The sequence below is a fragment of the Eleutherodactylus coqui genome, chromosome 11 (assembly GCF_035609145.1).
Source record: "Eleutherodactylus coqui strain aEleCoq1 chromosome 11, aEleCoq1.hap1, whole genome shotgun sequence".
Classification (NCBI taxonomy): Eukaryota; Metazoa; Chordata; class Amphibia; order Anura; family Eleutherodactylidae; genus Eleutherodactylus; species Eleutherodactylus coqui.
In genome coordinates this window covers 90,391,326-90,414,484 of record NC_089847.1, presented here as the reverse complement: position 1 = coordinate 90,414,484, position 23,159 = coordinate 90,391,326, and the positions used below count along the sequence as shown (strand labels likewise).

The window sequence follows — 23,159 nt, the reverse complement described above, 5'->3', positions numbered from 1 at the left end:
GGAGCCCTTAGAAAGAAAAATTAAAAAGGTCAACCATCATGGCAGAATGTGTCCATGTGACATTATTTCACAGTATGACACAATCTGATGCACGGAGACCATGATAGTGCATGTGGATCGTCGAGGAGCGGGCATGCTATGAAGAGGAGAAGCTGCCTACAACACAACATGCCTTCTTCTCTTCACAACATCAGGGGATGGAGGCAGGATGGTTGTATAAAAGATGGCAGGAGAGGAGAAGATGTCGGGACTTGAACCTGGGAACTAAGATGAAATAAGCGCTTAAAACCAAGCTGTCGGTCCTGTTTCACTGATGGATCTCCTACTCAGACTTATACTGCAGTCTCTTTATACAGTGATATGTAACAGCTGCAGACAAATTGCACTAAATTTATAATGAAACCCTATTACAGAATTGACTGTCAGCCCAAAATACATGCATTTAAAGGGGTTGTCTCGAGGAAGCAGTGAACTTTTTTTTTTGCCCAGTCCCCCTAATTAAGCATACATTACTAAGCCCCCTTGTAAATGACTTTTCTAGCTGGTTTGTACTTACAGTTCCAGCGTTTCAGCAACTTATAAAAAGTTTCCCCAAGATGGCCGCCGGCTCTTTTTCCGTCGCTTGCTGTAGCCCGACGTGCGCGCTCCCGAGATGCTACCAGCTGTGTCTCCCTGACAACCAGACGCCCCGCAGCCGCCGACCGGACCCCGGGATTGAACGCGGCCGACCAGTCACCCACCGCCAGGCAGCAGGTAACCGGCGCTAGACCCCGGCTCCCCCGCGCTTGCCCCGACTTCCCCGCGCTAGCCCCGGCTCCCCAGCGCTACGCCCCGGCTCCCCAGCGCTAGGCCCCGGGGCCCAGCGGTAGGCCCCGGCTCCCCAGCGGTAGGCCCTGGGGCCACAGCGGTAGGCTCCGGGGCCACAGCGTCAGTCCGTCACCCATCACTTACCTGGGCGGCTGGGTTGGGCGGCTGGGCGGCTTCTCGGCACGGCTGGGTGGCTCTGCACCTTTCTCTAAGAGAGGATGGTAGCAGAATGGCCGCTCCAGCGCGCTCCCGAGAAGATACAGCTCGTCTGCGCATGCGCAGAAGAGCTGTGGCGGCGAGCACACTGAAGCGGCTCGTGCTCAGAGCAGAAGACCGGACTGCGCAAGCGCGTCTAAAAAAGCAAGCCGCCAGCGAATTTAGACGGAACCATGGAGACGAGGACGCTAGCAACGGAGCAGGTAAGTGAATAACTTCTGTATGGCTCATATTTAATGCACGATGTATATTACAAAGTGCATTAATATGGCCATACAGAAGTGTATAACCCCACTTGCTTTCACGAGACAACCCCTTTAAAGGGGTTCTGACACAAATAATTTTTTTATGCTTTAGCAGCCATTGTTCCCTGGTCTGCCTAATGGACCCAGGGAACCCATGGGTTAATGGCTGCTAAAGCATAAAAATCTTATACCTACCTGTTCTCCTGTTGTTGTTGACATCGGGGGGTCATCTCCCGGCAGCATATTAGCACTTTCTGCTTAGGTTAAGCAGCCTGACTAGAGCCACCTGATTGGTGCACGCTGTGCAGTCACGTGGTGCCGAAGAGCCAATCAGGTGGCTCTAATCAGCAGCGCTGCTTAACCTAAGCAGAAAGTGCTAGTATGCCTCCCGGCAGGCAGTCTTCTTCCTCCAGCAGTCGCGCCGCTCCGGGATCGCGCGCATGCGCAGTGGAGAGGTGCCCTCTGACAGGAGTCAGGACGGGCCGCGTCTCCACTGCGCATGCTCAGCACTCCGGAGTTCAGCCAGGACGGACGGGCCGCCCACAGCAAGCACTGCTTGTGACGTGCTTGCTGTGGCGGTCCGTCCGTTGACCTCGGAAGTGCCTGACGGACGGACCAGAGCAGGAAGCGGTCTTTTTGACCGCTCCTGCTCTGCTTTAAAGGCACAGAAGAAGATGCCGGCTGGAGGGGACATGCCTGGCGATCGGGCCAGGCCAGGCAAGGTGAGTACAAATTTTTTTTTTTCATGTCAGAACCCCTTTAAGGAAAACAATTGCCCCTCAAACGTGTCCACAGGCTTTAATGTAATCCCATAGACTGTCAGTGTGGCGGCATAATGATCGTCCTACCTGAATCTGACAGTCTTGTGTCCATGTCAGTCTAGCCATGAGAGCGCAGAACAGGAAGCCAAACCCAACGAAAGCCTGCAGGATAGGAAACAGTTCTTAAAGAAATAATCTAAAAATCTACCCGATTCCTTTCACTTTTCACGTTTTCCCCATAAGGCGAGGAGCAGCACTTCATATTCTGTATGGTTAAATGTGTCAGGATGGAGCTCTCCACAGCAGAATATACTGCAGTACTGGCAGAACCTAAGGAGCACACTTCCTATATAATATCAAGCAAATGTTCATATTGTGTATAGGCTCTAATGTGACACCAAGCCGTGGATTCTATAGCATTAACAATTTCACGACCAAGATGTAACAATCAATTCTTGTAGATGTGTCTTATATAAATATATACCTATTAGACATTTCTGTGGACCGTATATGGTCTATGCACTTTTTGTCAAGAGCAAGGAGTGACACAGGGTGATGAGGGGCGATTGGAAATAGCTTTAAATTACTTTCTGGCATTTGGTTTAGTTATCGTATATCTATTGATTTGTGCTGATTATTCAAGGCATTTCTGACATCTTACAATCATAAGCAAATCACACAACAGTCCTTGTTATTTTAGGATCTCCCATTAAAGAGGTATATGCTGAGGACAGCATAAAGAGGTGTATGCTGAGGACACTTAGTGTTCATAGTGAATGCTGCAAGATGGTTTAAAAACATACATTCAGGCTACATCACACTAGCATTATTTTGACTAATCCATTCTTACCAAAAACGGAAATAAGTATAACGGAATAAATTATATTTGTTCTTCTTTTTGGGGCTTTATGAAACAAAACTATTAAAAAACCTTATAAAATGCTTTCCGCATCATGTTCGCTTTCGGCATTTAAAACAAATCTGTTTTCTCTTGCAGCCTGCTAGATGTGGTGGTGGCTCTTCAATGAATATGGCTTGGTGGTTAGCACTGCTGGGGTTCTAGGGTCAAATCTCATGAAAGACAACAACTTTGAAAAACTCCATGCAAATGGCACCCTAAGGGTGGCTTCCCATGAGTGTATGTGCAAAACGTATGCAATAGTGTGACTTTTTTGTGCCATGAACGTTGCGCTATTGTGGGTATCTGTGCATTTTTCAGTACTATGGACACAGCCGTACCCCTAATTAACAGGCTCTTTCGCCTAATTTAGACTCCAATGTGGTCTTTTCCATGTGAAATTGGACACATTTAGACTACATTCACACTTCGTTTTGGCGCCCATTCAGGCTTCTTGTCCAAGGATTTCATCTGACATGCCAAAAACGGTATTCAGATGGAAAACTGAACGGCTCCACTTATGATCTCCATTGAAGCTGGGTTCCATTTGTCTCCGGCATTTTGGCTGGACTGAATAGTGTAGTCGTCTGACCATAATGTCAGAAAAGAACAGAAACTTGCTGGAACGGAGACCAAGGCTTGCAGTTTTGGTCTACATTTCATAAGTGACAGTCTATGGAGCTATTACGCTTTCAGTCTGAATACTCTATACTGGCGGGGTCTGTTCCACTGGATTAACGCATATTCAAATTGGGTCAAAAAGTGAGACTGGAAACTACAGGCCAGTAAGTCTAACTTTTAATTTGGGTAAAATGTTTGAAGGGTTTCTAAGAGATACTACTCTGGAGTACCTCAAAGAATATAGCTGAATAACTCTGTATCAGCATGGGTTTATGAGAGATCGCTCCTGTCAAACCAATCTTCTACGAGGAGGTAAGTTTTAGATTGGATCAGGAGGGTCACTGGATTTTGTATATCTGGGCTTTTCCAAAGCGTTTTATACTGTGCCACATAAAAGGTTGGTATATAGAATGAGAATGCTTGGTCTGGGGGAGAATGTGTGTAAGTGGGTAAGTAACTGGTCAGTGATAGAAAGCAGGGGGTAGTTATAAATGGTACATACTCTGATTGGCTCACCATTACTAGTGGGGTACCACATGGATCGGTTTTAGGCATTAAAATGTATTAAAGGGGTTGTCCCGCGGCAGCAAGTGGGTCTATACACTTCTGTATGGCCATATTAATGCACTTTGTAATGTACATTGTGCATTGTGCATTGTGCACTGCACAGTAAAATAGCAAGATTCGCAGGATGCTACAAAACTATGTAAAGTAATTGACACAAGAGAGGACAGAATGCGGTTGTAAATGGTACCGTTGAAAAATACATGATTGTGGGGATCCTAGCTAGACTTATTTATACTTGGTAAGTTACAAACATTATTTGGATTTCCTACTATTCTTACCATAACGATAATTATATAGATTTGCATTGGTAGCATTATAAATTACTGTATAATGTATCTGTGTTATTGGAGAGGTTCTAACCAGGGGCTCAGCTGTAGGGGATGCAGACATAACAGCCACTCAAGCAGCCAACCCCTCCGCCACATAAGAAGACACCAGTATCATAGATGGCTTATGGTGGTTGGGGGCCTTATTATAGATGTTGCATTAAAAGCCCCTATGTTACTCCTACGGTTCTAACATTTTCATCATCCAAATATATTAGGTTTTTTTAGGTGGTCCACTGGCCTAAATCCATAGAGATTTACAACAGGAAGTTGTTTTCTTGCTCTATAAATTGCCTGGATCCCTTGTAGTCACTTGGAGACTTTTGTGCCATGAAACCTCCCAACATAACTTTTAAAGTAAACGGCCTTTGAAATCCTTGAGGGCTTTGGGGTTTCTAGAGTTCTGGAACCTTCTCTTAATAACCTCACAGGCCCCACCATTCTAATCCTATGAATAGTCTATATAGTACACTACAGATCACTTTTTATTGACTTTCCCCTTTTAATGATGATTTATTTAAAATGTAATTGGAATGTATTTTACAAATTGTAGGAGAATGGACACCACCACCCCGGAGAGTAGAGGGGAACATGCCACGAGTCAGACATCCATACGTTATGTGAAGGAGGTGAAAGACACAGAGATACATATCGACTTAGAGGTGAAGAGCGATAAAGATCAGCAACTCCGCATAAAGACCGACAAGCAAATCATCAGCTTAGTAGGCAAACAGATATGTATTGAAAGTCACCTGTGCCGAGAGACCAGTGATACCGTCATAGATATAGGTGAAGAGGAGGAACAGCTGAGAGCTTCAGAGCAGATAACGCCACAGCGGAGAGCTTCAGAGCAGATAACACCATGGCGGAGAGCTTCAGAGCAGATAACGCCACCGCGGAAAGCTTCAGAGCAGATAACGCCACGGCGGAGAGCTTCAGAGCAGATAACGCCACGGCGGTGAGCCTTAGAGCAGATAACGCCACGGCAGAGAGCTTCAGAGCAGATAACGCCATGGCAGAGAGCTTCAGAGCAGATAACGCCACGGCGGAGAGCTTCAGAGCAGATAACGCCATGGCGGAGAGCTTCAGAGCAGATAACGCCACGGCGGAGAGCATCAGAGCAAATAACGCCATGGTGGAGAGCATCAGAGCAGATAACGCCATGGCGGAGAGCTTCAGAGCAGATAACGCCATGGTGGAGAGCATCAGAGCAGATAGCACTATGGCGGAGAGCAGATAACACCACGGCGGAGAGCTTCAGAGCAGATTATGCCACGGCAGAGAGCTTCAGAGCAGATTACGCCACGGCGGAGAGCACCAGGGCAGTCCATCTTCATGTAGGAATATCTCTTTGTTAAATTTCCCTCAGTAGCCTGACGGAGGCGAGATATCCCCAGGAAGTTAGCTGTAACATCATGTATTTTTGTTAGCCATTAAAAGGTATCATATCTACAAGATTACTTGCTTTCTATCACTGAGAACAATCACACAATATACACAAAAACACCAAATATCAAGCAAATATACACAGATATGCCTATGCCGTAAAGCTGGCTTCACACAGGTGTAAGAGTATTTGCGCAATAGGCATTGCATTTTTGATTGTGTCTGTGCAGTTTAGTTTAATTTTTACCCCCCCATCACCTGCATACTTATCCACGCAAGGCTACCATCCCACCTCAATTGATGACCAAATCCCCAAAGCTGCCAGGATACGCAGAAAAGGAAGGAAACAATTGTATACCTCTACAATTCACAGCTGAAGGTACTAAGGAAAACGGCAAAGAAACTCCATCATACCCTAAACAAGGATGACCGTCTGACAACCATATTCCCGAAAGTTATAAAATCAGAAGTGTGTTGCCCCCTGACACACAAAAAGGAACTTATCCCTGTAATGTAAGGAGCTGTAAGACCTGCTCACATATACTGACCGCAGACAGGATACAGATCCCAACACACAACAGGACTATAAGATCTCGGGGACATTCACATGTTCATGAAAGTTATTATACTTAAAGGCAATTTCAAATCACAAAGCAACAGAAGAATTTGGGAGTATAAATTTATAACAACCTTTGACACTTTCAGCAGAGGCCTAAATTATTCCAAGAGGATTTGTGTGTGACCAGGAAGTATGAGACATCTATAGCAGAGATAACACTCTGGCCTGGTGACCCCCTAACACTAATTCAGACACCATAAAACCTTCATATCTTTATCAGTGGACTATTCAACTATGTTTTTATTTCTCTAGTCATCCTGTTGTGGTATTCTTTTAAGTGCAAATTAATCACATCCATATCTGTGCCCAGATATATTCATGCCTCTTCTGATCTATTCCATTATGCCTGAAGAACCCTGAGGTTCGAAAGCTCTCTATAACATCACATATTTTTGTTAGCCATTAAAAGGTATCATATCTACAAGATTACTTGGTTTCTCTTGCTGGGAACAATCACAAAAACCATGCACACCTGCTCCATTTAATTTCAAATTTAACATGGGCTACTTGGTGCGTAATACACACCAAAATAGGACATGCTGCGGTTTGCTTTTTACATGAATAAATTGCACAGACAAAACCTGCACGTATAGAACCCACTTAAATCAATGGGCCCTATTCACTGCGCATTGCATGTGCAAGTTTTGCATGTCATATGCAACACAAATGCATTTGTGTGACTAAGCCCTTGGATTCCAATGCATAAGATCACGTGGCCGTATTCCTGTGAAAGCGCCTGGCCGGGCCAATATAGCGTTGGGCATTTTCATACCAAGCCGGAAAGATTGTCCTGGTACTATATTTCTGACCGGAATACATCAGCTCCTATGTGAGCCAATGACAGCGGCCGGAGAGGGGAGGTGGGAGGGAGTTTAGCAGCGTGACTTCTAAACTCCCTCCCTCTTCGATCCTCCGGCTGTTTGCAAAGGGAGGGGGGTGAGAGGGGGCAGAGCTAAGTGCCGCCCCATCTCACTGCTGGCTGCGGACAAGGGGTGAGAGCTTAGTGCCGCCACCTCCTATCGCAACAGCCAGAGGGGAGTCGGCGAGGGGGAGGTTAGGGTTAGGGCAACAGCATCAGCGAATATGCGCCTCGCCCATGCCATCTGAACAGGTGCACAAACGTTAGATTTGTGCGACCGTTCAGACGTTTTTACGGCACCGTCGGGCGCACGTAAAACCGCCTACAGCCATGTGAAAGAGGCCTTAGGCTCCCATTCAAACGGTAGGGTTTGGTCAGTATTTTGTAAGCGAGAACCAGAAGTTTGTTCGACATACGAAGAGATGCAAATCTTTCCACTATGCTTCTTTAGGTTAAACTCCTGGTTTCAGCTTACAACTACTAGTGCGAAATACTGAGCAAATATTGCTGGAGCTGAAATCTGAGTGTCAGCCTCGAATGTCTGACTCTAGTATATACGTCAAATGTGTGCGACTATATCCTTAGAAGACAATTAATTCTGCTATGACAGATCCCCATGTTTACACAGATATTAAAGATCAGGAAGCATTGGCTTTCTTAATATATTGCATCACTGGCATTTTTTGTGTCCCCTCAAGGGGAGAACGGCTTACAAAGGAGTTTTAGTCCGTTTGCTCCATTTAATGAGCACACAAGAAAAATGTATGACGGATGGGCTCAGATCTTCAATTACCGTAAACAAAACATTTATATTGGCAAGTGTCATACTGTTTCTTTGTCCATGGGGTATACGGATACAATGTTTATGCCAAGTAAGTGGTCTGTCATGTGGAAGATAATACATACGAGGAAGGCAGCACTAATGTAGTAAATGATGAGATTGCAATTACAAAAGTGATTAGTGTAACCAAAACGCACCTATAGGACCAGAGCAGGTGTGTGCTGGTAATTGCCCTATATAGCCAGTGGCTGCCATCTGTCTAGTGCTGGCCAGTGTTTGCTAATACACACTTTTGCAGATAGTGTCATTTTTGTTGGTTCAGCCAATGCAAGATGCCGTCTCATATCCTAGCGCTGATAAGGCCGACCACAATGTTAAATTTCACTTTGCACTAATTACTTCATGGCAAACTACTACAATCAGGTGTGGAAACGATAAACTGACTCGCTCGGGTTACTAATTTTCCAATAGGCAGTCTGTAGCCATTATCAAAATATTTAATATTTGGCACAAAAGCGAACAAGTAAAATTTGCTCCCCCCTAACCTCAGTGTTTCCTTACAAAGAAAACAATGATTCTAACGAATGCCAATATACAATTATGTATAGCAGCGCTCATTTAAGTTTTTACCAATGAGCGTTCATTGGCTAATTGGTGTCTTACATGGCCCAATGGGCAGTCTGTGTAAAAAAAGGAAGGGCTTAACATTCTGAAATTAGGCCTGTATGAGCATCTATTGTCATAATTAGTCTTTATTCACACATGTATATCGGCCGCCATACCTGCCTGTATAGCCCGATTAACAATTAACCTAAGATTTATATCCTGTAATATCCTTCCTCTCCAGAAAGACATCAAGTCCCCTTTTAAACTCCTCTATGGATTTTGCCATCACCACGTCCTCAGGCAGAGAGTTCCACAGTCTAACTGCTCTTACAGTAAAGAACCCCTTTATGTGTTGGTGATGAAACCTGCTTTCCTCTAGACGTAGCGGATGCCCTCTCGTTACCGTCGCAGTCCTGGGTATAAACAGATCATGGGAGAGATCCTTTTATTGTCCCCTCATGTATTTATACAGTTACTTGGTCCCCCTTAGCCGCCTGTTTTCCAGGGTGAATAATCTTAATTTTAATAGCCTCTCTGGGTATTCCAGTCCCTTCATTCCATATATTAGTTTAGTTGCTCTTCCTTGAACCCCCTCCAGCACTGTAACATCTTTCCTGAGCACCGGTTTCCAGAACTTTACACAGTATTCCATATGAAGCCTAACAAGTGCCTTATATAGTGGGAGGATAAGGTCCTCGTCCCTGGAATATAAATATATGCAGCCAGGAAAGATACTCCTGGAACTATCTTTCCTGGCTGGAATATATTGGCCGCTGCATAGACTCCTATGGAAGCCAATGACAGCTGCCGGAGAAGGGAGGTGGGAGAGAGTTAAGCATCATGACTGCTAAACTCCCCCCCCCTTCCCCCCTGCTGGCTGTTTGCCATGGGAGGGGCCAGAGCTAGTTACTAAGCTCGAGCCCCTCCCATTGCTAGCCACCAACAAGGGGTGGGAGCTTACTACACTAGCTCCCGCCCCCTTTTCCTGGCGAGAGCTGGCAAGGGGGAGGCAGTTTAGCAGTGCTAAACTGCTTCCCCATGCCCAACGGCATCGCGGGCTCGGAGTATATGTGCCAGGCTGTTTGAACGGCTGCACAAATGGCAGATTTGTGCACCCATTCATAGGTTTTTACGGCACCGGCCCGTGTGAAAGATCCCTTACACTGTTATATATTCACTAATACAGAAGTGCTGTAGTACCCGGCCTGATTCTCACACTGGGGTAAGGGACAGCAACCAGTGTGGCCACGGACGAGTATAACACATCAGAGTATTTTTTTTGTATAATAAAAAAAGCACCAAAGGCTAAAATATACATTTTATTTTATCTGCCACAAGTTCTAATCGAAAAGCCCAAATCCCATGTCCTCATCAGATTCCTCAGACTCTTCTTTCTTTTCTTCCTTCTTCTCTTCAGCTGAAAAACAGTAGTCATATTAAGGATTGGGTAATTACAATCATCAAGTTTACCAATGATTTGCAGATTAAAAGGGCCATTTACACGGGACGATTCTAGTTCAAAATTCGTTTCAACGAATGAAAAGGAGCAATAATCGTCCCGTATAACTGCAAAAAAAATAAAATTCTTTACCATTTGTTCACTTGTTATCCAGCATTAAAAATAAAAAATCCATTGCTGGATCGCGGACTTCTCGCTGCGTATAAACTTCCCCCGCTGTGCACAGAATCTGGAGCGCTGAGGGAGAAGCCTGCGATCCAGCGGTGTTCTTTGCCTCTCTAAATGCCCTGCACAAGCGCCAACGATCTTAGCGGTGACATCAGCGCTCATGCAGTAGTTTAGACAGCTGTTGTCCCACGTAAGTAGGATTTAAGGCTGCGGTTTCACATGGAATCTTTGAAAGATTAGTTTTAGATTATAGCAGCTGTAGAATCATCAATATAAACCTACAGCACCCACCAAGTAGCGCCCAACACAGGGTTGTTGAAAATGGTCTATCTTGACTGTTTAGAAAGAAAATAGCTGCTTCAGAAGCCTATTTTGCCGCGTAAAAAAAAAAAAAAAAAAATTTATATATATATATATATATATATATATATATATATATATATATATATATATATATATATATATATATATATATATATAGCGCTTTTGTTTCCACGATATTGAGCGCCACCGATGCTTTTGAAAATCAACTTGCATCGCTGCCGCCTGCAATAAAATTGTGTGCTTTTTTTTAAATTGCAACAGTCAATAGGACTTTCTAATGTTAAAAATCACATTGCAACCCGGGTTTGTGCTAATGGGAAGGAAACCATTCAATATCATTGGTTTAATAAATCTGCTTTTTTACTCACTCTTGCACGAAACTTACACTATTTTATCGTCCGTGTGAAACCACGGGTATGAGCACACAGGAGAAATAGTTGGCAAGGAAATCTGCACAATTTCGCTGTGGATTTTCACCGCAGACTTCACTCCCTGCATTGGCTGAAATAGGTGCTGTAAAACCGGCATTCTTCTGCAGAAGCTAGAACGTGACAGATTTAAAAATCGAAAGCATGACTCGATACGGCTGCAGATTTTGGTGGGTACATAGGGTTGGTTCTAACCCCATTCACTTACATTGTACTGCACTTTGCTGCAGAATTTTGGTGCACGTCACAGCTGAAATGTCGCTGTGTGCGAATTCACCCTTAGGCCACCTGCACACGACAGTGTCGCATTCGGTCTGATCTAGCGTACCTGCATTTTCTATATTGTAGATGACCGTGGACCCTCACAATCGGTCATGTGCAGTACAGATTAAAAAAAACAAACAAAACAAAAAAAAAAAAACCCACAAAAAACAACGTTTTCCCCCACACTGTCACTGGGCGATAACGAGGCTTTCCGCGTCCTATCCGTAACGACAACTGCAGATGGGCAGCGGGTTGGACACTGATTTCAATGGAAGCCGGACGTATGGCATTTGCACTAAAATAGAACATGCTGTAATTTTAAATTATCTGAGCGGACAGGCAAAGGTTTTTTCCTCTTTTTTAAAATGCATGCGGAATACCACGGGTAATGATCATGGATTCCACAATTTGATATCTGGTCGTGTGTGTGCGGCCTAAGGCCGGTTTCACACGGCTAAGAAAATTGGGTGGGATTCGAATGTTGCAAGATGCACGAATATGAAGCCCATCCTTCTGCATGGGGTCGGTCATACACAGTCAGTTTTCTTAACCGAATAAGGATGCGTTCATACGCTGCAGATTTCTTGTGGCATTTTCGCAATGGATCCGCAGCTTAGCGTTACAGTAGAAAATCTGAAGCCCCTTTACACGTGAACAGGATTTGCTTTAATCACATTCACTTTGATTGCGAACTTTTCTGCAACATGCGAACGCTCCATATGTGCAGTTAAAAAAAACCCTGAAAAACAAAAACAGAATTATACGGATCTTTCACTTTGCCTTCTGGTTTTTAAAATCAATGGGCGAAAAACGGATCAGTTTATTTCAGCTTTAATTCTACTTCTCTGCTTCAAAAACATTACAGAGACTGAAAAGCCCTAAAGCAGGTGTGAATGGGTCCTTCTATGTATTCTATAGGTTACCTGGTGCGGCAGACCCTCCAGCAGCGGGGGCAGCTGATCCAGCAGAGGCGGCAACAGCAACAGCTCCTCCGGTGGGCAAACCTGCCAGCTTGGTGTTACCTGCAAGAGAAACACAAGACTCCTGATTTCTGTCCTTTACAACAATGGCAGCACTTATGGTAACATCACCCACCGAGTTCACAGGGTAACCTGTAACCTACATGTTACCACGCTTGAGGACACGAATATTGAAAACCGAACCATTTCCTGAAGCTGGCGTGTCCCTTACATAGGAAAAAAAACATTCTTCCCTTAAGTGAACTGTAAATAACAATTACATAAAGACGGATATCTAAAGCTCCGAGAACAGTAATCCCCCGAGAGCCTTCTGAGAAATCTAAATTCCTTACAGACATTATCAAGGCACGGACTGAGCGGCTTTGTATTTTTGACCTAGAAGTTGCATAAAATGTTAAAAGGGGTATTCTGGGACTTAACATTTTTCCTATTGATGACAGACAGATGATTGATGGGGACCCGCTGACAGCAGAAAGTGCTGACCATAGCGCAGTGGCCATGGATGGTACTGTAGGTGCAGCTGCCATAGAATTTAACAGGAGCACCGCTGACCATACAACATGGGTGCTGTGCTATGGTCAGCGCTTTCTACAGTGACAGCAGCCCCAGGAATTAGCTGACTGACGTGGATTCCAGCGGCAGGTCCCCAACTATCATCTATTGCCATAGCATTACATTATACTGCAATCTGACAGGCAATCAAGTTATGTCACAGGCAATCAGCAATTACAGTCCTGAGGGCGTTCAGAAGATCTTATTGCAGAGGGCAGTGCAAGACCCCCAATCATTAAATCGGGACATTTAGATTGTCCAGAGTTGACAGAATTGACAATTTAAAGGGTTAACAGCTCCAATGAGCGGTGTGGCTTATCGGAGCTGTTGCAGGCAGGTGTCAAATGTAAGAAACAGCCAGGACTCGCATTGTATGGAGTGGGATCGACCAACGATTCCCACTCCATATATACACCAAACATGCAGGACGTAACTGTATACCCCCTCAATGACAAAACCCCTTTAAATCCTATATATATTGCAGTCACCAAGTGTACCTTTTCCCCCAAGGTTAAGGATGTAAACCGATCTGGACATAAGTTCACTTGCCCTCGCGTCCTGAAATAAACCGTCTTGTAAAAACGCACGTACCCCTCACTTCCACAGAACACTGACGACATATGCTGTCCATTCTTTCTAAGTGAAAGCCCAAGGGAAGCTCTGCTAATACCACCAAGATTTCTCAAGACAGCAAAACAAAACGTCTTCCTGGTGGATCTTTAGTCTCATAAGAGCCGTGCCTGCAGTTACAAGCGCCAGCCACTACATGGAGGTCGGGCAGAGGCTTCAGCTCCGACCTGTTAATGCAGTGCTGACAGCATGCAGTCTGCCTGATTTTCTTGCTTGTGAAGTGGAATAAAAGTGATCCCTTTGAGGACTGTGAAAACAACACCTCGTTTGCTGCTGGTATCTATTCTTGATTGTTCCTCTGGCTAGGGGTCCTTTTGGATCGGAACCGTTTGGACCAGCTTGCCAATACCGCTCCGCCAAGGTTGGTGACTTCTGAGAGTGCTGTTGTAATCTTTAGCCATTTGTCAATAAACGGCATGCCTTTTTTTGAGATACTGTTCGCATCTGTAGCCGTTCGTGAAAGTATTCTTCCCCAGCTGTTAGCCCAACATATCTGTACATCATTGGTATCTATGTAATGCTTGAACCCCCACCAAATATCGGGATTTGCAGAGGCAAAACTAATTAAAGTTGCCCATAAACCTTTGATAGTTGTTGGCTGAAGTGTGGAGAAGGCCATAAAACAGCTGACAGACTGGTCCGTCTGTAGCTCAGCCCCAGACCCAATATGTTAGAATTAGAGATGAGCGAGCGTACTCGGAAAAGCACTACTCGCTCGAGTAATTTGCTTTATCCGAGTATCGCTGTGCTCGTCCCTGAAGATTTGGGTGCCGCTGCGGCTGACAGGTGAGTTGCAGCGGGGAGCAGGGGAGAGCGGGCGGGAGAGAGGGAGAGAAAGATCTTACCTCAGTTCCTCCCCGCTCTTCCCTGCAGCTCCCCGCTCCGTGCCGGCACCCGAATCTTCAGGGACGAGCACAGCGATACTCGGATAAAGCAAATTACTCGGGCGAGTAGTGCTTTTCCGAGTACGCTCGCTCATCCCTAGTTAGAATCCAACATGGTCGACGCTTCTTTACCAAAAAAATTGCCATTTGGATGTGGGGAGGAAGAGTCTACATACCGAATGGGAATAAGATAGTCAGCCTGTCTAATCTGCTTGGGCCCTGTAAAGGCTACACTAGAAGGAAAAGATGTTTAATGCCCATCTTATACGAGATACAAGTAATTGTCCAGAGAAGCTTGTACAATGAGAAAGGAGAACCAAAACTCATCTCATGAAACAGCTTCTCTGAATTAATGTAGTCCACAAGCGAAACCCAGCAGATACTGAACCAACCTCCGGGTATTAGGATGGACCATAGATTGCTAACATAGATGCTGCCCAATTAGAATGGTTTGCTCCAAAACCCATAGTCCCTTTCCAATATTACATTACTGGGTAGCAATAAAGAGCCAGCTGGGGGCCCCACTGATAACACAGAACAGGGTCCGGCCGATAATCCATTCTTCCTCACCAAGTCTGAAGGAAGCGAAGAAGGTCCCATGGAGAAGATGATAAATGTACATGGAGGGAGCCATCGGCAGCCATCTATAAACCTCTCAAAGCCACTTCCTACGGATGAGAGTTGTGACCACGGATCTACTGGCCCAAGCGTGCCTGTAACACTCCTCTGGAAGGGGACTAAGGGATCTTTTCACAAGGATGCAAATTGTTCCACAGAATAAAACCGGATTTGCCATCATGGAATCCTGCGTGTCTAAATGCAGATTTATATGCAGAACTGCCAGAGTTTAAGCAATTTTCAATTCCGCATTACAATCTGCACGTTGGACATTTTGGCCTCATGTCCACGGGTAAAGTAAGATTTTAAATCCACAGTGATTTTCCCGCAGCGTGATCCGCGCCCCATAGGGATGCATTGGACACCCGCAGGTAGTTAAATACCTGCAGATATCATTTTCCCTTCAGGCGCGGATTGCGTCTGCGGAAAAACACCCGCGGCATGCTCCTTTTTAGTGTGGGTCTCCCGCAGGCTTCTATTGAAGCCTATGGAAGCCGCCCGGATCCGCAGAACACCTGTATCTGAATTTCTGCTCTCTGGCGCGGTAGAAAGGGAGAGCAGTAGTTAAAAAAAAAAATGGAGTGCCCGGCGCATGCGTGCGGCACGCTGCCAGCGTGCCGAGCACATCCACCAGGTCGAAGAAAGAAGATCAGGCCACGACGGAGGGCAGATCCGCAGCGACCGGACAGGTGAGTTTAATCCTATTTTTAGCCTCATGTCCCCGGGAAAGGAGGGACCCGCTGCGGGATTCTGCATGGAGAATCCGCGACAGGCCTGCTTTTCCCCGTGGACATGAGGCCTTCAGGTTTTGGTGCAGTATTTTCTGCATAATGGTAAAAGCCGCTGCATCCTGCAGAACAATTCCTCCAGTGTGAAAGGTCCCGAGAGGACATGCCTGTCTGATCATGTGGGGAGAAAAAAAACTCCAAAATAAAATGTATGTAGTCTTACCTTGTGCGATCACATCATCGATTTTCTTGCCCTTAAGTTCACTGATGACCTACAAAAGAGAAAAAAATCCTTACAGCAAGTTCTGACTATTTCTATTAGCCTGGGTTCACACGGGGCGGATTCCCGTTGGAAATCTCGCGGTTTGGCCGCAGCAAAAACTGCGAGATTACCGCCGCAGCTTAGAAGCCGCACAGCCGCTTGCTCTTTCGCTGCGGCCGGCACTCCCACAGAGGAGAGCGCAGCCGCAGCGGAATGAAAAAAAAAAAAAAGAATAGACATGCTGCACCTTCTGAAACCGCGGCTGCGGCCGCTGCAGCCGCGGTTCCAGCCGGACTTACCGCAGCGGAATGGCTGTCCCGTGCGGACGAGATTTCTGAGAAATCTCGTCCACATGGCTGGCTAATCCCGAGATTAGCGGCCGCGGGCGGATTTGCTGCGGCGAAATTCTGCACGTCAAAACCCCGGCAAATCCGCCGTGTGAACCCAGCCTTAAAGGGGCTTTTTGAGATGAAAAATAAATAAATAAATAAGTTCTATGAACTTAAAATAGGGTGAAAGGAAAAAAAAAAGAAAAAAAAAAGGATACTCTCCTATTCCGGCAGCTCCCCGTCCAGCGCTGCAGCCCCAGAATGGCCGCTAAAACCTGTGATTAGCGAGCTGTCACACGCACAATGAATAGCACATGACCGCCGGGGGGTTCGGCACTTTTTTTTTTTTTTTTTTTTACTTTACAGTATTTTTAGTCTATAGAATTTTTATTTGTTCTGAAAACCGCATTTAAGCAAGAGACCTCACCTACGGCTGTGAAGACATTGCAGCAACCAATATGTACACACTGCCATGAACTGAGGTTGGAGATGAGATGGCAGGGTTTTCTGCCAACATTCAGTGGTCTCCGCTGGTATCATTTCTTTTTTTGTAAGCCAAAAGCAAAACTAGTTCATGCTAAACAAGCTGGAGCCAAAGCAAAGTCAGCGCCATCATATGGGTGCAGCGGATGTCTCCACTTGGACTGCTCAGGGTAATAAAGCTTAAAGGGACCCCGCCACTTCAGCTGACATCGTTTTAGTAAATACTTGTATTCTCGGTTACATACAAGAGAGAACTCTGCAATATGTGAAATGAAGAATATGTAAGGTTTTGGTCTACTGAAAACTTCAGACAATTGCCACTGGCATTAAAGCGAAATAGAAGACATCAGCCACGTGTAGGGGGCCACGGTTTATCAGAACTCTGTTGTAATGTTCCTGCTTCTGTTCTGTTGACAACTTGGTGTTCCTATTTTTCTTACCATACTGTACATCCTACTGACAAGGGGACATAACACCCAGGTACCCATTAATTCATTTCTAGGAGGAACAAGAGGAAAGGCCCAACAACCATAAGAGAGGATACAGAGTTGTTGTACTACGAGAACACAAGTATTCACCAATTCCGATAAGTGGATGGGTCCCCTGACGTTGTAGGCTTCTCTATATTGTCAGCTTTTACTACATACTTACATCCCAGGCTGCTGTCAACTAAATAAACCCCTCGCCCTGTCCTACTCACACAGGGGAATATAAGGCTCCGTTCACACATCAGGCTCTGCTATATAAGCCAGATGTAGCCATAGACTCTTATGCCACATTCACACAAGTGCGAGTTTTGTGCATAGCGAGACGAATGAATATAAACTACACAGCGATGCTACAAAGGTAAAAAGTCACTGAATGTTCTATATTTTCACAGCCCTCGGAACGCTTCGCCCATTGTTTCACATCCTCGTCACTCTGAACAAATGTGGCAAGGATAATCCAAAATTCCAGGCAGTTTCCCATGTTCAGGCCGCTCAGCCTGTGAGTTAATCGACAAGGGTTCCTCTTTACTCACAAGGGCTTCCTCCTAGAGATGAGCGAGCATACTCGCTAAGGGCAAATACTCAAGTGAGTAGTGCCTTTTGCAAGTACCGGCCCGCTCGTCTCAAAAGATTCAGTTCAGGAAGAGGCCGGGGGGGGGGGGGGGGGGGGGGGGATTTCTCTCTCTCTCCCCCCCCCCCCCCCCCCCCCTACCCCCAGCTCACTCCCACAACTCACCTGTCACCCCCGCCGACCCCCAAATCTTTTGAGACGAGTGGGCAGGTACTTGCATAAGGCACTACTCGCTCGAGTATTTGCCTTTAGCCAGTACGCTCGCTCATCTCTACTCCCTCTTTTAGTGCAGGGACTAAACTGTTTGATGCAATAGAGCATTCATCCATCACAGAACCCCCAATGTGATTACATGGCACCCTACACTGGTCTCATGAATTATGGGGGAAAGTCAAACCTTTCACACTTTTGAGCCTCCTATATTCTCTCATCTTTAGGTAGTCCTTGAAGATTATTCGGGTTTTCATCTCCAGCCAATCCCTGAACATTTTTATAGGATTCATCTTTAGTCGTTGACAGCCATGTTTTCTCTATCAGTCTAGTGTTTTCCTTTGCTTAAACTTGGTCACTTTGTAACAGGCAGAACCAGCAGTCTTCTCCAGCAGCCATCTCTAGACTAGCTTTAGTCAGCTTTACCATTTCCCTGACAGCTAGGGCCCTGGGTATATTTTACTCATCTGGGTCTTTCCTACAAGGGATAGCACTGCTGACCAACATCAGTCACCTATAGATTAGTGATCCTAGATGTCAGTCCCCTTCTTTACGGGCCAGGGAGCATCGGACGGCTAACCCTAGCCCTGACCCCCTGGGCTTGTAATGTCGGTGTCACCAGGAAGGAACTCTATAGTCATCTTGTATGATCCGGTCCTGGACAGTTTGTGTGGCTTTAAGTTCTTTTTATGGTAGTCTGTGGGCCACAGTTCTTAGATCATCATTAAGGGCTCCGGCACACGGTCAGATTTGATTTGATGAATCCGGGGCCGGCAGCTGTCCTTGGATTCAGCAGCAAATCCCGCTAATGGCATTCTACGGAAATCTGCTGCTTCCTGCATACAAGCGGAAACTTCCGCTCACAGCAGGAGAGACGCAGCATGCCCCCCTTCTGTGTGGCTTTCCGTACTACGGCCCTTGAGCACTGCAGAAGGGTCGGGGAATCTGCATCATCGCCTAGCGACGGCGCAGCTTTCTCTGTACTGCGCATGTGTGCCGGCTGGCGCTCCCGCAGTACAAAGGAGAGCCCGGACAGGTAAGCGGGGTCACCGGCCAGGCACAGAGTCAGATCCTGCTGCGGGATCCGACCCGGCCGTGTGCAGGAGGCCTAATAAGGACTAAATTTTAGGGTTCTTGTCTGTGAAGGGCGTTTATTCTAAGGGCTCCCGTTGATAATCCGGTCGTGAGTAACGCAATGCACGCTTTCCATAGCGTTGCTATGGAAAGCGCAGCCCCCTGTCCATGAGCGGAGAATCGCTATGATTCTCTACCCGTGGCCAGGGGGTTGCGCTTTTCATAGGGGTTTAAATGGTGGCACGCTGCTTATCTGTCAGATAGGCTCACCGTAGAGAACTGTCAGTTCTCTCCCCGGCGTCGGAATATGACTAGCGATATTCCGCCTCGCCCGTGGACAGGGGGCCTAAACCCCATACCCATCTGCCCCAGTGAGGTGTTTGTAAACAGACCGCCCCGAGTTGGTGATCTCATCACCAGCTCATTCACTTGGGCACAATGGGCAGTAGACTAATTCAGAGAGATTAGAGACCCCTGGATGTAAGGAATGAAGGGTCAGACTTACTGCCAGGATCTTAAGAAGAGAAGCAGCGTGTAGCATGAAGCTGCAGAACTCTTCAATAGCCAATGCCTGAAGTTAGGCTTGGCGAGGGTGACATGGCTGCGACGGGGACAAGCGGGCAGCAGCGCTTACCTTCTCCACGTGAGACTTGTCCATCTCGATCCCCACACTGTCCAGGATCTTCTTGATGTCTCCAATGCTGGGGTTCTCATTCCCGCCCAGCAGGGCCAGGAGGTACGCCGCCACGTAACGCATCCTGGTCAAGACAAGATGGCAGGCCATTACAAGACCGAAGGGGGGGGGGGGGGGGGGAGAGAATTAATCACTCGCGCCTAAAAAACCGCCAAACCACAACGAACCTGCCATTCAGATCGGTTCATCGCGGTGACATTAGCGCTCCCCCGCGGCAGAATACCGCTCGCGATATTCCATCCCGCCCGTGGACACTCAGCCTAAAACTGCTCCAGTTTACAAAAAAAAAAAAACAACTTTAACCCCTTAAGCACTCAGCCTATTTTGGCCATAATGGCGCAACGCTTTTTGGAGGATGTTCATCGACACTTTCCAAAAGCCATTACTTTTCTATGTTTTGGTCGATGCGGCCGTTCGAGGGCTCGTTGCTTTTTTTGCGTGGCGAACTGCCGTTTTTATTGGTACCATTATTGGGCGTGTATATCTGTATTCAGAGCTTTTATTCATTTTTTTGAGGCCACGAAGAGCAAAAAAAAACCCCGTCAGTTTTGCATTATTTGCTTTTAACAGCGTTAATCGTGCAGAAAAACATAAGTTTTTTCTGCGGGTCGGCGCGATTACGACGATACAAAGTTCGCGGTTTTTACATTTTTCCACAATATAACCCTTTTCTTTGGAAACTAATGGTTTTCTACATTGTCGCTAAGTCCCGCCTCTTTTTAGTGTTCCCGTGGCCGCAGCGCTGGGAGGCCTTGTTTTTTTTAGCAAGCTGTATTTTTTGTTAGCCCCATTTTGGGGTAGCTGAGGCTTTTTTGATCACTTTCATTGCTTTTTTGGGACCAAAACTGCGTATTCACACCGTGCTTGCATTTTTTGTGTACGTGATAACGGCACGCCGCTCCCGTAGACACCTCCTGCCTATATACATAAACACGCAGCGCACGTGCTGGCGGACTCACTGCGTGTTTTCGCGATTCCATTGCCTTGCGCCCGAATGCAAACCAACTGTGTTGCTGCGGTCCGTATCAGGCCGGGCGTACTTGAATTGCGCATTACGCACACAATGCTCGCGGTATGATCCGCGGTACACAGCGGCGGTTAAAATACATCGAATTTCGCTAGCAGGTTTATTTTATCGCGTATCACTTGCGACAGGGGCCTACGGTTCTCCACGGGCGCAATGAACGCTGACAAACGAAATTACATTGCATTTGTGTGGCGTTTACACGCAACATCGCTAAGCGTCAGCAGCGATCTGCAGCGGTAAAAGGCTATATTATATACGCAGCGTTTTATTGTACGCCAGTGTGAGCGAGCGGCCCTTTAAATGTTGATGCGTCCCTCGGTGGGTCTGACCGATGCAGTAGAGGGGAGTTTGTTAGGTGGCACAGGTCACTGTGATGCACCTTCAGCTCTGCTACATCCCAGCCCTTGTGTACCAGAGTGTCTGCTATCCGCTCATACCCTGAGGAGATGCTGCGACCTGTAGTGCCTGGCACGGAGGGGCAGCCTATCTATTAGGAGCCCCGCATGAAACTGAGGCCTAGTGGTCACCACCACCGTCGCCGCCATTACTGCCATACCGGGCGGCCCTACTTACTTCACGGGTCCTTTAGTAGCACTGAGGCCGGAGAGAAGGAGCTGCACACGTGCTTCCTCTATAGGGGACGAGGCGGAAAGACCGCTCACAGGAAGGGCTGATACACAGGAAGATCCTGAGGTATCGGGAGAAGTGCATCATGGGAGTCGGTGCCATCTTGCTACACCCAAATTGCCGCGCAAGCGCAGTAGAAGGAGTGCGGCCTGCTGATAACAAGAGCTGTGCTTCTCTATGGGCAGGTTTATACTTTTTACAGTGTGTGTGAATATATGTATACACACATGGCCCTCTCCAGGCTACACCACAAGTACCACAAGTAGCAGTGTAATAGCATACTTTTTCCATTAAGGGTCAATTGAGCTCAAAGAGCACCAGATTGACGAGAGTTTATGGCGTTTTCAGCCCAAAACATGCATATGTTCATAAGTGCTTGTTTGGTGTTTTCTGTAAGGCCGGTCTCACATGAGCGGATTTGAATTGCAAATTCCGTGATTGCCGTTCGCGTGGACGATACGCGGGATTGAAATGCATGGATTCTCGCCGGTTCGCTCACACTTGCGGGCAGGAATTATGGATTCTGCGAGCGGAAGAAAAATGGCAGCATGCCGTATTTTACCGCGGATACTGCGCATATGGGCGCCATTGATCTCTAAGGATGCGTTCGATCTGCAGTACACAATTAACATGGCGTACGGACGCAGATTCGCTTGAGAGAGAGTTTTTAAATTGGCAATCTACGGTCTTTTGGAGTGGCGTTATCAACCGCATTTGAAAGCGTTTTTTTACGTACCCGCCATTGCGTGAGAATAGAACATACGGCGTTCATTTTAGCACGTGTTAGAAGCGCTTTGCCATAACGCTCATCTGCGAAGCCCTATTGAAATGTTAGGGGACAGGATGAAAGTAGGACGCTCCCTTACAGTCATTGCGTCCGTCTGACGTGTTTTGTTTCTGTCATTGGACAAATCCAGCTCCCATATCAAAGCCAGAAAACAAAATGCCAAATGCCGGTGTGAATCCAGCTGTAGGCCGGCTGCACACGGACGGATTTGCAAAGGCCGCAGGATCCGTGTCATCGCCTAGCGACGGCGCGGCATTATCTGTACTGCGCATACGTGATGGCCAGCACATCCGCAGGGCAGAATAAAGAAGAATCCGGACAGGTACGCGGGTCACCGGTGGGCACAGGGTCGGATTCTGCTGCAGGTCGTGTGCAGGTGACCTTACCAATGGCCACTTTGACTTCAATTTCGCAGTCACGGTTCTCCATAGCGTTGGGGGGGGATGGTCACAGCTGGATATGTTATACGTCTGAATTGGAAAACCTCTTTCTGGATGTTTTCACACGCAGCATTTTTTTCTGACCTTTTTTTGAGGCTTTTGTCTTGCTAAAAGCATCACGGGCCGACGCTAACTGCCTTATCACAGCGATCATCAGTGCTGTACTATAAGTGCCCCAGAGGGACACAAATTGTGTGAAAAAAAGAAAAGAAAAATGAATAAAAAAGAAAAATGTAAAAAAAAAAAGTTAAAAACCCCCTTTTTTATGCTCTTTCTCATATTGGCATAAAAAAAGTTAAAAAAAATTAAAACTCCACATATTTGGTATTGTCACGTCCGTAACGACACGTACAATAAGCTGCACATGCTTTTGACTGTGCACGGAAAAAAGCGTTTAAAAAAACGCTAAAAAACTGAGGCAAAATGCAAATTTTTAGCAT

At 46.4% G+C, this 23,159-nt stretch overlaps 1 protein-coding gene and 1 non-coding gene across 2 annotated transcripts; both read right to left on the bottom strand.

Moving 5' to 3' along the window:
- Window positions 1-9,998: 9,998 nt before the first annotated feature.
- On the bottom strand, window positions 9,999-21,558 carry RPLP2 (ribosomal protein lateral stalk subunit P2). Its single transcript, XM_066583017.1, has 5 exons — window positions 21,439-21,558; window positions 19,779-19,902; window positions 15,951-15,999; window positions 12,259-12,357; window positions 9,999-10,109 (listed from the first exon to the last, which is right to left on the bottom strand). The coding sequence occupies exons 2-5, from the start codon at window positions 19,899-19,901 to the stop codon at window positions 10,033-10,035; spliced, it is 348 nt and encodes a 115-aa protein (XP_066439114.1). The 5' UTR covers window position 19,902; window positions 21,439-21,558; the 3' UTR covers window positions 9,999-10,032.
- LOC136582939 (small nucleolar RNA SNORA52) lies at window positions 14,661-14,795 on the bottom strand. Its single transcript, XR_010787259.1, has one exon. It is a non-coding gene; the product is annotated as a small nucleolar RNA SNORA52 (small nucleolar RNA).
- Window positions 21,559-23,159: the final 1,601 nt, after the last annotated feature.